At 41.5% G+C, this 15,470-nt stretch overlaps 1 protein-coding gene and 1 pseudogene across 1 annotated transcript; one reads left to right on the top strand and one right to left on the bottom strand.

Annotated features, from left to right (window-relative positions):
• LOC100931088 overlaps window positions 1-8,527 on the bottom strand; it is a 14,509-nt pseudogene extending 5,982 nt beyond the window's left edge.
• Window positions 8,328-15,212, top strand: NXT2 (nuclear transport factor 2 like export factor 2). The gene is given in 6 exon segments (XM_031944500.1): window positions 8,328-8,560; window positions 10,228-10,314; window positions 11,464-11,608; window positions 13,840-13,855; window positions 14,127-14,159; window positions 14,161-15,212. Coding segments are annotated over 6 exon segments (423 nt in total). The 5' UTR covers window positions 8,328-8,545; the 3' UTR covers window positions 14,288-15,212.
• The last annotated feature ends 258 nt before the right edge of the window (window positions 15,213-15,470 follow it).

Here is a 15,470-nt window from a genome sequence, read left to right as displayed (position 1 = left end):
GCACAGAAGACAGAGTCTGGAGCTGTAATATGAGAGGATTATTTCGTAGTTGACATTGATTAAAGAAACCAGGAAATTTCTATACTTTTTTTCCCTGCAATAAACTGAAAACACCTACATCAAAAAAGGGAAACAGCCCAGACAAACTGCACAGATCTGGGGCACAGTGAGAAATGGACGTGTGTGTGTCTAAACACAAGAGACACACACACACACATATGCAGGTGCACTCAGACAACAATAGCTAATTGAAAATGTATCTAGCCGGGGAAAAACGCCAGAGAAGAAAAAAAAAAATGTTCTCTTTTAAAAAAAAAAAAGCCCACACATTTTCTTCTGATAAAATCCTAGGAAAATATGTAGAATTCCTGAAAGAATTATAAATTTATCTTTGGAAGGAGCCGCGGGGGAGAGGGAGGAGACAGAGAGAAAACACATTGAGTCAGTGAGTGTGTGTGTGTGTGTGTGTGTGTGTAAAATAATAAATGATGAGGGAGCCTTATTTAGCCATTACGTGGCGCTAATGAGCAGTTGCTGCAGTCTGGGCAGCTGGTATTCTGCGCATGCTCGGTTAAGTCTAACGCGCTCCCTTGCCATCTCCATGGTAACTAGACACAGGGGAGTTCCTGACCCTTCTATTCCTTTCTCTGTGATGTGGCCCTCCTCCTTTGCTGGGCGACGGATTGCCAGGCATTTTTAATGAAGCCCTCCCTCATTAAAATGTTCGGGCCCAGCTCCCCCAAGGTATTTATATTTATTTATAAATGATACGTGTGTATTAGGGCCTCAATAGAAACATGATAAAAAGACATAAGCTGGACATTTTAAAAGGTGAAAAAGGTGGTTTTAAAATCATTACTTTATGAGATGAAAACTCTCTTAGATCCCGTCTTAATGATTATTAATAATGGCTAATCGAAAACGATGTGGAGAATGGTTAATCATCGACTGTGTTAGTCTATTTATCATGGTAATTATTGATAATGTGGAAGAGCTTCTTTATTGAGTGGACTCCATTGTTGGTGAAAATCTTGGTTTGACACTAAAACCCAAGGAAATCACAAAGCCAGCACAATACCTTCAATATATTATAATGTAGCTCGTGCTATTTTACGATAAAATTCTAACAGACGATGAGAAGTCTGGGACGAATAATGGCGGACCGGATAGAAAGCTGGCCTCGGGCTCAGGAAGACCTGAGTTCAAGTTCCAGAAAATTCTGGCTGTGTGACCCTGAGCAAGTCCCCTAATCTCTCGGGGCTCCCAGGGCCATCTCTCATTCCGAACCATATTTCAAATTCTAGTTCAAAAGTCAACTTATATTTGATGTTTTGTTTTAATGACTAAAGCGGTAAAAGACCCCCAGATCCAAATAGAAAAGTGACCTGGATTCTCTAAATCATGATCCTCATTTCTATCCATCAGTGATGTAAAGTGCCTGTTGACATCTGGCTAATAAATCTCTGTCTTCTGATAGCACACAGTTGTTTTTACAAGCTAATTTGAAGGATTTTTTATAAACAGCCTAGAGGGAGGTCATATGACCCAGAAAGATGAAGGACTAGATATTCTCTCTGATCCTCATGGTCTCTCCAATCTCTCCAAAATAGTGATTGTATGAAAGAGATAAAGTAGTTTCAGCTGTCTCCATGATCTGGGGCATCAAGGTCCCTATGGAGGTGAAATCTGATGTCTTCTAATTCCTTTTTTTAAAATTTATTTAATTTTATTAATTATTGATTTATTTAATTTATTAATTTTATTCTAATTTCTAATTCTAATTCCTAACTCCTAACACACTCAGTGCCCCCTCTCCCACTGTCTACCACACTAAGTTGAGGCTGCACAAGCTGACTTATGGGCTTTCAACAGAATTCATTTCAACTCCTACCCCCTTCTCATAATGCCCCAGAAAACCAAAAGGTAGAAATTTGCTCAGGCTGGGGCAAGTGTGGCAGCTCTCTGTGCTACAGTAATACTCAGCTAGAGAACTGAGGAACAGAGGAAACTAAGTCAGGATGTCAGAGTTTTCATGGAACCACTAGGTTTGCTTAAAGCAAAAAACTCAGTATCTATCTGGGATGGTTCAATCCTCTCAGAATAAATTTAATCCCGATTCTTAGACTAGTGAAAAGTAAATTGTCCAGTGAGGGAAGAGACTGAGATGTCTTTTGAGGTTCAAACTCCAGGGAAATTGCCAAATGAAAGTGAGGAAAATATAAAAGGAAAAGACTGAGGGAAACTCTGAAATACTTTGAATTTAAGCAGATAGGTAAGGGAGATATTAATAACAAAAGGGAATAAGGTCTCCAGATCAACTGAGTCCAGGCAGCTATGCATAAATATTACAGTACAAAATCTGTGCCTATCAGAAATAAAAATAAGCACCTGATGAGGGAAAGGACCCTACGCATTCCCCAAGGGACTATGGAACCACAACAGACTGTTCCCAAATTCTTTTAAAGAGAAATCAGAATTGTGAAAGCAGAATTGGTGCTGCACAGCAGAAATAATTGACAGAATAGAAAAACTTGAATCCAGAGTGGCAAGTCACACTAAAGAAACAAAAGAGAAAATAACTGGTAATGCACATACAAAGCGAGTAAAGGACAATCAGGAAGAATAGAAGCAAAAATCAATAATGTTCACAGAAAGCAAGATCTCCATACAAGAAAAATAGATTGTTTCCAAAGACAGGGTATGTAGAAACAAAGATTAGGGCTCTCAGAATATTAGTCTCCCAGACAAGTCAAAAAAATCTGAACACCATAATGCTAGAAATCATACCAGAAAACTGCTCAATAATTCAAGATGCCCTGTCTCTGCTCCCTGTTTCTAGGTTCTCAGAACTTCAGAAAGCAGCAAAGTGAAAATCAAAAAAAAAAAAATCAGAGTGCCTTAAAAACAAACAAAACTCTGTGCTGCAAACTACAAACAACAGGTTCTGTAAGTGAACAGGAGAAAGAATTTCAAATATAAAGGGAAGGATATTGGAGTAACACTAGACTATTCTGCACCTATTGGAAAGTAGAGTAGGGAATGAAATAATATGTTTGGAGAGCAAAGGAACTTAAGGTACATCCCAAGATAGCATACTTGGCAAATCTGACACTAACCATTAATTTAAAAAAGGATTTTCAACTAAAAAAAAGATTTTTTAAATCAAATAAAAACATTGCTAAACAGAAATCATCTTGAACAAATGATTTGCTTTCAAAGCACCACAGACAACAGAAATAGCAAAAGGGTAAACAGAAATAGCAAACATGAGCTATAACAACAGAGAATCCATTATGAGATATCTTCCTCAAGAAGATAAAAATAAAATCAGACATCATATGGGAATGATGGTGGGGAGGTCTGATATATCAGGGACTAAGCCTTATCACACTCAGCCTACAGGTAAATCAAGGGTTTTCTGGTAGAACTAAAACATAGGAAACATAGGAAAGGGATGAAGAAGACAAAGGAAAAGATGCAGTGTACTCTGATCAAGTCAAATGTTAACAGAAAAGGAAAAATACCTTCTGCTGTCTTTCAGAAAGAAGAGGGCCTATAGAGAATGAGAGAGGAGAAAGAGGAAGATTGAAATAAGAGAAGAAAAAGTTAAGTCTGGTTTCAGTGGGGGGGGGAGGTACATTGATGAAGACTCCTGTAGGGGAAAAGAGATGTTCTAAATAAAGGGTGATGGGGAGCTTACAGCAAGTATAGTTTGCATTGAATTGGTGTTTAGTGATCCCAGGAAAAAGGCATCAGAATTCCTAGGGATAACTGACACCAAGAAGAGTAGGAAGTCATGGACTCGAGATTTCATGGTCAATTGGGGAGGAAGTGACCATGAAGAGAGCAAAGATTAATAACAAATTTCACAATCATGGGGCCTACCAATATCTTTTCTATCACATGTTAGAATTGGTATTTCTAAGAGGTACAACAGAATAAGGGATCAAGGACAAGATCTACAAAATAATAACAGTGAAACTATTTAGAAGAGAAAATCCAAAATAATGACTTTAGAAGTAATTCATTCATGAGGAATCCAAAAGAACTAAATAAGTATAAAGGCAATGTACCCAAGAATAAAAATCTAGAGTAGAAAGAAAGGGAAGATAAATCCTTTTAAGAAAAAGGCACCAAAGTAATAAATGAAAAACTAAAAACAAGTTGAAAGGAATCAGAGAGAGAAGGACATTACTTGGCTACTTAACTAAGGGACAAAAAGAGGGAATGAAATAAATAACCAGAAAAAAGGAAGAAAGTAAAAATAATTAATAAGTGAAATACCAAAACTAGGGAAAGAGAAAACAAACAGAAAGGGAGGAGGCTTGAGGGGGAGCATAAGAGAGACAGTGAGAATGTGATTGCCTTATAGTAGATTAAACTAAAAACACCAAATGCTATGTTCTCTCTTTCTCTGTCTCTGTCTCTGTCTCTCTGTCTCTGTCTCTCTCTCTCTCCTTTCCCCCTCATTGAGAAAGAGAGCAATTTGATACAGGTTATACATGTGCAGGCATGCAAAACATTTTCCATATTAGTCATGTTGCAAAAGAAAACACAGACAAAAAAAACCAAGAAAAATAAAGTTTAAAAAGTATTCTTTGGTCTTTATTCAGACTCCATCACATAAAATTTCTAGGATGCAGTTCTTAGAGGGAAAATCATACCCCTACAAACATACATTAACAAAATCGATAAAGAAAAGATGAGAATGTATTTAAAAATCAGAAAAACAACAAACAGGTCTGAAGTAAGCACAAAAGAGATTTTAAGAATTAGAGGAGAAATAGACTAACTGGAAACTAAACATCCATTAAAATGATAAACCCAAATAAAAGCTTGATAAGCCTTTAGCCAATCTGATCACAAAGAAGACAGATAACTGACAGAATAGCAAAGGAATGAATGTGGAATCACAACAAAATTAGAAGAAAGAAAAATTATTATATTATATTATGGACAATTATATGCTAATAAAACTGAAAACACAAAAGAAATAGAGAAATAACTTTAATTATATAAAATACCTTTTGTAATAGAAGATCCTATAAGAATCTTAAATAACCCAATGTCAAAAAAAGAATGAGAACTGACTATTAAGAATATCACTTAAATTATTAAAGGGATATTTTATAGAACTGTATATCACAATCAAAAATTCCTTTAGAAAAATTTTTAAAAACCCTTAAAGTAGATTCTAGACCAGTGGTTCTCAAACTTTTGTTTTCAGTATCTTTATCCTATTAAAAATGATTCAGGCTCTCTCCAAAGCGTTTTTGTTTATCTGGATTCTATTTATAGACATTTGCCATATTGGAAATAAAAACTATTTTTGAATTTGTAGACCCTCTAAAAGGGTTTCAGAGATCCCAGGATTCTCTAGACCATACTTTGAGAGCCACTATTCTAGAATATCAAGGAAATAATGAAAAGGCATATGGAGAAAAGGGAATAGCATTTCCAGACCTGAAATATATTACAAAGCAAGAATCATCCAAACTATCTGATCTTGGTTAAAAACAAAACAAAGGTAAATACATAGAACCTATTAGATAAAAGAAAATAAAAAGTGGGGCAGGAAGAGGAATCAAGCACTTAGTAAGCACTTTCTATGTGCTAGGGACTGTGCTAAGTGCTGAGGATGCAAAGAAAAGTAAACAAAATAAACCCAGTCCATGGTATCAAGGAACTTGGTATCAAATGGGGAAACAAACTGATACCCCCCCCACACACACACATATATATAATCAATTAATCAATTTAGGGTTTTTTCAGAGAGAGAGGCAGTAATATTAAGGACTAGAAAAGGTAGAACTTTAGCTAACACTTGGAGGGAGCCTGAGAAACTAGGAGGTAGAATGCTCAGAATGGGTAGTTGAAGTGTACTGTGGGAAGAACAGCAAGAAAATAATGTCATTGGATTTCAGAGTATATGGAAGGTAATGAGGTGTAAAAAGACTGGAAAGATAGAAAGAGACTTAGAGAGAATTTTAAAAGCCAAACAGAGGATTTTCTACTTGATCCTGGAGGAAACAGGGAGCTACTGGGCTTTATGGAATGGAGGTTGGGGCAATGGAGGGAAAAGAAGTAATATGATCAGACTTGTATTTCAGGAAAATCAATTTGAAAGCTGAGTGGAGATGGATTAAGGTGCAGAGAAACTTGTGACAGGGAGACTAAGCAGCAGGCATTGGCAGTGGTCCAAATGTGGGGTGATGAACCCTGTCCCAGGGTTGTATCAGTGTCAGGGGATGGGAGAGAATGGGGCGTATGCAAGGGATATTATGAAGGCAGAACTAATACTACTTGATGTAGGAGTGAGATAGAATGAGGAGTTGAGGATGCTGCTTGTGAGCTGGGCAATTGGAAGGATGTGGTACCCTTAACAGAATCTGGAGCTCAGGAAGAAGGGGGAGTTTTTTGGGAGGAAGATGAGTTCAGTTTGGGATATTTTCTGTCTATAGGGCATGCAGCTAAATCTGTCTAATAAGCAATTGGAGATTAGAAACTGGAGCTCTGAAAAGAGGTTAGGGCTGGACAAGTGGATCTGAGTCATCTAGAGTTGAGAATGGAAACCATGGGAGCTGATGAGATCATCATGTGAAATAGTATGGAGGAAAGACCCCAACTTTGGGGATAAGAACTCACTGACAAAAACTGCTGGGAAAATTGGAAACTAGTGTGGCAGAAACCAGGCATTGACCCACACCTAACACCGTATGCCAAGATAAGGTCAAAATGGGTTCATGATTTACCATGTTTAAGATATATTGGATTACTTGCCATCTAGGGGAGGAGGTGGGGAAAGGGGGAAATTAGAACACAAGGGTTCATGTTGAAGAATTGTCCATGCATATGTTTTGAAAAATAAAAGGCTTTAATAAAACAATTTAAATTTTAAAAAGAAAAAGAAATAGTATGGAGGGAAAAGAAAAGAAAATCCAGGAAAGAGACTTGGAAGACTCCTCTTACTAGTAGTGGAAGTGACATGGATAAAAAATCCAGCAAATGAGACTGAGAGACAGAATAAGCAGAGAAGAATAAACATTCCTATAGTCTTTATTGTATGCTAGGCTTTTCACAAATATGATCTTATTCATTCCTCTTTACAACTCTGAGAGGTAGATTTTTTTCTCCCTATTTTATACTTGGGGAAATGGAGGTACAGAAATTAAGTGACTTGTACAAGGTCAAACAGCTAAGAAGTATTGGAAGTCTAATTTTACTCAGATTTCCAGCCCAGTACTCTACCCAACTATGTCACCACTTGTCCCCATAACAGAGAGGTAGGGAGAGAAGCGTCCCCAAAACCTAGAGAGGAGAGAATAGCAAGGAGGATGATCCACAGTGGCAAAAGCTGCGGAGAAATCAAGGGGAAGGAGGACTAAGAAAAACAGATTATTGGATTTATCCCCGTGATGTCCCAGGATGGGGCTCAGCCTGAGCCTTTGGCTTTAGGAGGGGGTGGGCAAGGGGGAGGCCATTCCCTCTCCTCTTATCTATCTATTATGGAGGCAGAGTGGGTAGGGTTCTGGGTCTGGAGTCAGAAGACCCTGGCTTCAGAGGAACTCGGAGATCATTGAGGTGGGAGCCAGATTTCAGAGTCAAGAACAGGGGAGGAAAGGAAATGGCAACATCGTTTGTGGATGGCCTTGCAGCAGTTTAACCGCAAAAGGAAAAAGATGCATGCGATGATCGCTAAGCCAAGGCTACCTCAAGTGCATTGGCGTTTTGGAGGGGAAGCGTGATTTGTAGGAAAGCAGGCAGGAGACGGGGAGGGGGGGGGGGTATTAAAGATCAGCGAGACGTCGATCCGCCGAGAAGGTGGGACGGCATGGCCGTCATTTGGGCACGTAGAAGGCTCGGCCCTGGCAATGGGAATGGGCAGTTCGTGGGGTGGAGGACGCTGTGAGAGAGGGAGCATGGGGGAGATGGGGGTGGGGGAAGGGAGAAGAGGCAGCTCTTAGCTAATAATCGCATCCCTTTTTTTTTTTTTTTTTTTCTTTAGTAAAACAGGGATGGCGGAATCTCAGAGTGGGCCTCAATGTCCTCGGGTTCTCACTCAGAAAACAGAATCCCTTCATTTTAGCAAAATTCTTGATTTAATGGCAAATGCCCCCCGGGTTGATAGAAACGGCCATCCTCAGTCCGCCCACCACGCCGTTGCCTGGCTACGGTTCCGCCCCTTTGGATTGACTTTTCCCTTCCGCCCCACCCTCTGACGTTTGTCCCACCCAGGAGCCTGTGACCGGCATTTTCATTGGACGCTGGCTGGCGATCACGCCCATTGGACACTGTGTGGCGGCTCATCCGGCCAGTCATAACTGGAAAAAATGGTCATGGCATGTGATTGCACCTTAAAAGGCGGGCGAGGCGGGCCAGACTGCTAAGAGACGGAGAGCTGCCAGGCGGTTCGGCTTCCGTGGAGGTGCCGCAAAACTTGAGTCCCCGATCCCCTCTCCCGGAGTTGAACAGCCCCCGGGCCTCCCGTGGACCTCTCCCCCGAGGCCGATCGGCAGAAGCGCATCATTCTCGTTTGGAAGCGGTGATGGCGACGGCGTCGGTGAGTCCCCCCCCGGAGCAGCTGGTCTATGTGGAATCGGGGTGCTGAAGAAGGGACGTGGTCGGGGGGGGGGAGGTTCGGGGGACGGGCGGGACTACACCTGTCAGGCCTTTAGACGCAGCAGCTTCTTCTCGCCCTAAGACGCCGGGTGCAGGCAGCTCGTTGCCCGCGCCTCGGTGGAGAGAGCCAGGGAAGCCCGAGGCAGAGAGAACCTGAGATCGAGAAAGGGGAGAGCCCCGGAGGCCGAGTAGGCGGGGGGGGGGGGGGGGCTGCAGTCAGAAATCCAGGGAGGGGCGGGGGAAGGGGGGGATGTCGTGATTCCCGAAGGGATAGCTGCCTCTGGGACCGAACTTCGTGCCGAAAACGGTCGGGGGTGAGTGAGACACGTGCGCATGTGGTTCGGATAGCCGAATAACGGAACCTGGCCTCCCGAGGCTTAGGCCAGCGTTTCAGGCCCTGGAGGAGAAACTGAGGCCCAGGATGGGGGAAAGGAGTGGCCCGTCGACACACCTAAGCTCCTCGATTTAGATCAGCCCAGGGAATCTGGTCCTCTCCTTTTACAGAACAGAAAACCGAAGCTCAGGGAGGGAAATTGATTAGTGTGAAATCACACACTCGAGTATCCTGTGGTTAGAGCGAGGAAGGCCTGTAAAAATTCGAGTCCAATTCCTCCGTTTTACAGAGGGGGAAACTGAGGCCTAGGCAAGGAAAGAGCTTTGCCCAAGGTCACACATTGCATCATAGACTTGAAGCCGGGCTGGCCCTCCAAGGCCGGCTAGCCCCTACCGCCCCCCCCCCTCTTTTTTTTTTTTTTTTCATTTTTACATAGGAGGAATGGGAGGCTCAGGAAATTCTTCGTTCAAGGTCACAGAGAGGGAACATGAGGCCCAGAGATGGCAAGTGATTTGCCCAAGGTTATAAAGTGCATCATAGACTTCAAACTGGGCAGGGCCCCCCAAGGCCATCTAGTCCCACTCCCTCGTCTTTAATTTTGCAGAGAAAGAACATTAGGTCCACTAAGTGATTTGTTCAAGGTCAGGCAGAGGATCCTAAATCTAGAAAGGCCAGAGGCCTCTGAGCTATTAATTTAAACTCTCCTAAAATTAAGAACATCTAAATTCAAATGTAGCTGGGCCAAATCATTAAACCTCTGTCTGCCTCAGTTTCCTCAGCTGCAAACTGGGGATAATCATTTCAATTACCTCTCAGAGTTGTTTTGAGAATCAAATGAGATTTTTAAATTTATTTTTCATTTTTATTTTTTATTTATTTTTTTTGCTGAGGCAACTGGGGTTAAGTGACTTGTCCAGGGTTACACAGCCAGGAAGTGTTAAGTGTCTGAGGTCACAGTTGAACTCAGGTCCTCCCGACTTCAGGGCCAGTGCTCTATCAGTACACCAACTAGCCACCCCATCAAATGAGATATTAAGAGAACATTTATTCCCTTTCCTTTGTTGAACTGAATAATTGGTGAGGTGACATGGGCCCCTTGGACAACTAGATAGAGCACAGGCCTTAAAGTCAGGAGGATCTGAGTTCAAATCTGGCCTCAGTCACTAGCTGCGTCATCCTGGGCAAGTCACTTAATCCCAAGTGCCTGGCCAAAAAAAAAAAAAAATGAAGTTGGCCCAACTTTAATAAATATATATGCTTAATTTTTCTTTTAGGATTTTAAAACCAATGCAGATCAGGCTTGCAGAGCCGCCGAAGAGTTTGTCAATGTTTACTATGAAACCATAGATAAAAGAAGAAGGGTGAGTATTATAGATGCTTAAAAAACCCAAAAAGACCAGTTTGCCTTTCCTCACAGCTTCTTCAGCTGCTTTGCATAATTGAGTGGATATTTCTGTCCATTTTACTAGCAGCTGTTTCATATTCCTTAGCCATGAATTTAGAACTGGAATCAACTTTTGAAATCATCTAGTCCAGTCCTCTCATTTTACACTTAAGTAAACTGAGGCTCAGAGGATGAAAAAATAACAGGCAGGATTTGAACCCAAGTCCTGTGACTCCAAATTCAGAGTGCCAAAATAAGATAATGCTAGAGAGAGTCCGCCAGGTACTGGCTGTGGCGTTTGATGGAATGCTACCTGTTTCAAGTTTGGTTTTTTGTTTGTTTATTTTTTTGAGGTAACTACTTCAGGTGATATATCAGATGGAGCCCTGGCACTGGAGTCAGAAAAATCCAGTTTCCAATTCATCCTCACACACTACCTAGCTGGGTGACTCTGGGCAAATTACTTAACCTCTGCTTGCCTCAGTTTCCTCATCTGTAAAATGGAGATCATAACAGCATCTCTGTCTTGGGGCGGTTAGAAAAATAAAATAAGAAATAACAGTCACAACCCTCCCAAGTGTAAACTGAACCAGATTCAAATGTAATCGGGAAATGTTGAACAAAAGAAATCAAACCACAGTATAACAGAGATTGTGTCCATTTGTGGTGCTCTAAGTTAATATGCCGCCCCAAGAATCCATTTCTATTTGAGTCTGGCACTTCTGCCCATAGAACCATTTGCCGGCCTTGAAGCCTATACAAATGCTAGCTATTATTTTCCCCCTCTTATTACAGACTTTTTATTTCTGGTTATGGTAGAAAGATGTTTGATTCTCGGCCCAGTTGGTCTGACACTACACAGTTATAATCCCTCACCTTTCCCATAGCAAGCTTTTTAATTAAAATTTTTAAAAATTAAATGTAAAATATTTTAATAAAAGCCTGTGTCCTTTGATCGTTAGTCACATTTGCTAAAGGGTGAACTGGGTATATATTCCAGTACAATTGAGGACATGGGATTGGGAAAGGGAATATTAACTAAAGATAGAAGACGAGTGGACATGGTATCAAAAAAAAAAAAAAACTTACACAGAGCTGAAATCTCTTATCTTTGCCTTTTCCTTAGATGATGACCAGGCTGTACCTCGATACGGCGACTTTGGTCTGGAATGGAAATGTTGTGAACGGACAAGATGCTTTGGGCAAATTTTTTGAGACATTGCCTGCGAGCGAGTTTCACATCAACGTAGTGGATTGTCAGCCTGTCCATGGTGAGACCAGGGGTTTTCTTAAATGATGAGCATTTTATTCCAATGTGCTAAGCTTTAGACCTTCATTATTCAAAGTGGGTTGTTGAGGAATTTTGTATTTTACTAATAATCGATCAGAATCTTAAAACCTGGGAAAGGCCCTTCTAGTTCAGCCCAGATAGCTGACATTTGGGAAAATAGAAACCCCCCCACTGGGCTATCTGTATAGCCTGTTGGGGGTGATCAGGGGCCTGCCTGAGTGTCTCCCCACTCCAATCTGCCATTTAGCCTCCAGAGTGATTTTTCTGACATGCAGGTCTGATCATGTCACCCCCATACTTGGTACACTCTACTGGCTCCCTCTTGCCTTCAGGAGCATACTCCTTTTGGCATTCAAAGCCTTTCATCGTCTAGCCCCAGTCTGCCTTCCAGTCTTTTCACACCCTACCCACCCACCCCACCCAACATATATTGATCGACCTAGTAACACTGACCTATTGGCTTTCCAACCAACAAGCTATTCCATCTCTCAGCTTTGGGTGTTTTCTTGGACTGTCCCCCATACCCAAAACACCTTTTCTCCTTCATTCTGACTGCTGATACCCCCTCCTTTGAGTCCCAATTAAAATCCTACCTCCTACAGGAAGCATTCCCTAACCCCTCTTAATTTCAATGCCTTCCTTCTCTTATTTATTTATTTGTCCCGTCTATAGTTTGCTTTGTATAGATTTGTTTGCATGCTGCGTCCCCTTCTATACTGGAGAAGTATACAGTCTTCTCCAGCGCAGGGACTGGCTTTTGCCTCTTTTCAAATCCCCAGCACTTAGCCCATTGCCTAGCACATAGTAGGTGCTTAATAAATGTTTTATTGATTACTGATCTAGAGGCCTGAAGAGCTGAGATTTCTTCAACTCTTGATCTCTGCCCCCTTAGTGTATGCAAATCACAGAAGCTCATGAAAGTCAAGATACATAAAACTAATAATAATAAAACTAATAGTCAAGTATTTGGCCTTGAAGCTCATTTGAAAGTATTCTCTCTATATCCTGGAAGACTTCCTTATTTGTGTATATTAATATTAAATAATATTCCATATTATTTTGCATTTCCCAATGCAGTGAAATGGCTAAATGGGACTTTGGATGCAGGGGAAGGAGCTAAATAAGTTCCTAAGCAAATACTTACCTGCTGTCCCCTGCAAAATCTAGAGAGGTACCCAGAATTGCTGAATAATGTATTTAAATTCCTTAGAGTCCTTTAATGCTTCAAAAAAGTAATTTAGGCTTAGATTCAAAGTATAATAATTAATATTTCATGACCTTTTTCCCCCCGAGGTGGGGTCATAGATCTTTCTTTTCTTCTTCTGGTACTATTTCTGGATGACGAGTTCCCCAGCAAAAAGAGCTTGCCAGGGAGCAAAGTGAACGAGATGGGTTCAAAACACCATGTGAAATGCAGGCTTTCTGTTGTATAGAATCTTCAACTTTATATACTTTTTATCCACCTAGAAGAAACAGGTCTTTGATATGTCTTTGGGATGCACTTGTGTCATTTAGCTTTCTGACTTTGTAAGTCAGAGAGTGCAGACTGGATATCTATACATCCTCTATGATAATACTGGAGTTTTCCTAGTTAGAATACAAAGACCCTGTGGAAGGAAGGGAGGAAGGAAGGAAGGAAGGAAGGAAGGAAGGAAGGAAGGAAGGAAGGAAGGAAGGAAGGAAGGGAGGGAGGGAGGAAGGAAGGAAGGAGGGAAAGAAGAAAGGAAAGGAAGGAAGGAAGGAAGGGGGAGGGAGGGAAGGAAGGAAGGAGGGGAGGAGGGAAAGAAGGAAGGAAGGAGGGAGGGAAGGAAGGGGGAGGGAGAGGAAGGAAGGAGAGAGGGAAAGAAGGAAGGAAGGAGGGAGGGAGGGAGGGAAGGAAGGAAGGAGGGAGGGAGGGAGGGAAGGAAAAAGGAAAGGAAATGGAAGGGAAGGAAGGAAGGAAGGGAGAGGGAAGGGAAGGGTCAGGAGAGCTCATTTTGTCCTTAAGGGGGGAAAGTAGCATGTTATAGAGACCTGAGATAATTGCAGGAGGGAAAGGGTACCATCATTGGGGGAAATCAGGCAAGTGCCTTGTATGGTACCTGGAGCTAAACTCAGGTGAAAAGAAATATTAAGGTAGAAGTGCTGAGAGGAAGGAGGATATTCTGAATTAATATTAGAAAACAGGAGAGATACCACCTGTGGAAGACAGAGATGGGGCTGACTTTACAGAACAGCAAATAGAGAGGCTTTTAAGGATCCATAGAAACACCTATCCAAAGGGCCTTTGGAGCCAGATGGTGAAGAACTTTATATACCAACCTGGGAGCTTGTGCTTTGCCCTAGAGGCACTAAGGAGTGCCAGGTGGCATTTAGGCTGGCAACTTTCACGAGAGCCAACTTGTGCCTTTAGGAATTGGATTGGAAAAGAGGAGAGACTCATTTGGGTCCCATTGATCTAACTGAAAATCTGCTTAGGCAGTCACCATTCTCCTGTTCCTGTAGACTAAGCACGAGAGCCAAACGACTGTCCTTGTGGTGACCTGTGGACGGTGAAATTTGATGGAACAAACAACGCTACTTCAACCAGAATTTCCTGTTGACCGCCCAAGTCATGCCAAACAGCACCGTGTGGAAGATCGCAAGCGACTGCTTCCGTTTCCAGGATTGGTCTAATTAGATCTCGCCAAAAATGGCCAGACTTGCTGGTCTCTGGCCCAAATGCTCATCCAGTGTTCTTGCTTTAAAATGTTTCAAATTCATTCATGTTTTCCTGTCGTCCAGTTCATTTTAGAAGTTCTGTGAACCCAGGGTGCGTCAGAGCTGACATGTCTGTAAAAATGACTTAAATTCCCAGTAGCAACTTTTAGGGTCACTTTTAAAAGCAGTGGACTTGTGTTTGTCTGTAACATGCCTTTTAAATACTCTGTTACTGAAATGCTAACTGCTTACCTTTGTTAAAAGATCACCAAGATTACAAAGATTATAAATCCAATCCAAGGAAAATTTCATTCTTTATGTCCCATGGGCCCTCTCATTAAATTAGCATTGCACATGGGATGTACTAATACACAAACACTTGCCTCCTTTTAATAAACGTGAAAGCAGCCATCTAAATCAGGACTATTGAAATTGATGAGTTTTACTGGCTGGGTTTTCATAACTCCTCAAATATTCTGGAAATGTGCTCGTGAATTAATTCCTAAATTGTCATTTCTAATGAATTAAAAAGTTGGCATTCAAAATGAGTAGAAAAGCTGTTTTCAAACCACATATATTGGAATATATGAATTTGAATGCATTAAAGTCTCAATTTTGCAGTAGCTATAAGTATTCATTCACTTCTTTGTCCTTTCCTCATCACTTTTCCTTTTATATGGTTGTGATTAATATAGACTCTTTCCTCTGTTCCTTTGTTTTCACTTTGTATTGTTTCACAAGAGGTTTTCCTCCATTTCTGTGTTACTCCCATGTGCTTATCTTAATTATTAGCTGATTTAATTGTATTATGGTTTGTTGTTATGTACCTTTACTCTCCTACAGTTGGATGTCTTGTGTCCAGTTTTTTTGGAAATTACAAATAATACCACTTTTGAGCATCTCTGGATGTAGCCTCTTGTGTTTTCTTTTTGATGACACTCTTAAGGAAGGAAGGAAGAAAGAAGGGAGGGAGGAAGGAAGGAAGGAAGGAAGGAAGGAAGGAAGGAAGGAAGGAAGGAGGGAGGGAGAAAGGAGGGAAGGGAGGAAGGAAGGAAGGAAGGAGGGAGGGAGGAAGGAAGGAAGGAGGGAGGGAAGGAGGGAGGGAGGGAGAGAGGGAGGAGGGAAGGAAGGAAGGGAGGAAGGAAGGAAGAGAGGAAGGAAGG

This window comes from Sarcophilus harrisii, chromosome X (assembly GCF_902635505.1).
Source record: "Sarcophilus harrisii chromosome X, mSarHar1.11, whole genome shotgun sequence".
NCBI lineage: Eukaryota > Metazoa > Chordata > Mammalia > Dasyuromorphia > Dasyuridae > Sarcophilus > Sarcophilus harrisii.
Note: the sequence above shows the minus strand (reverse complement) of the source record. Positions and strands in the feature narration are given on the sequence as shown.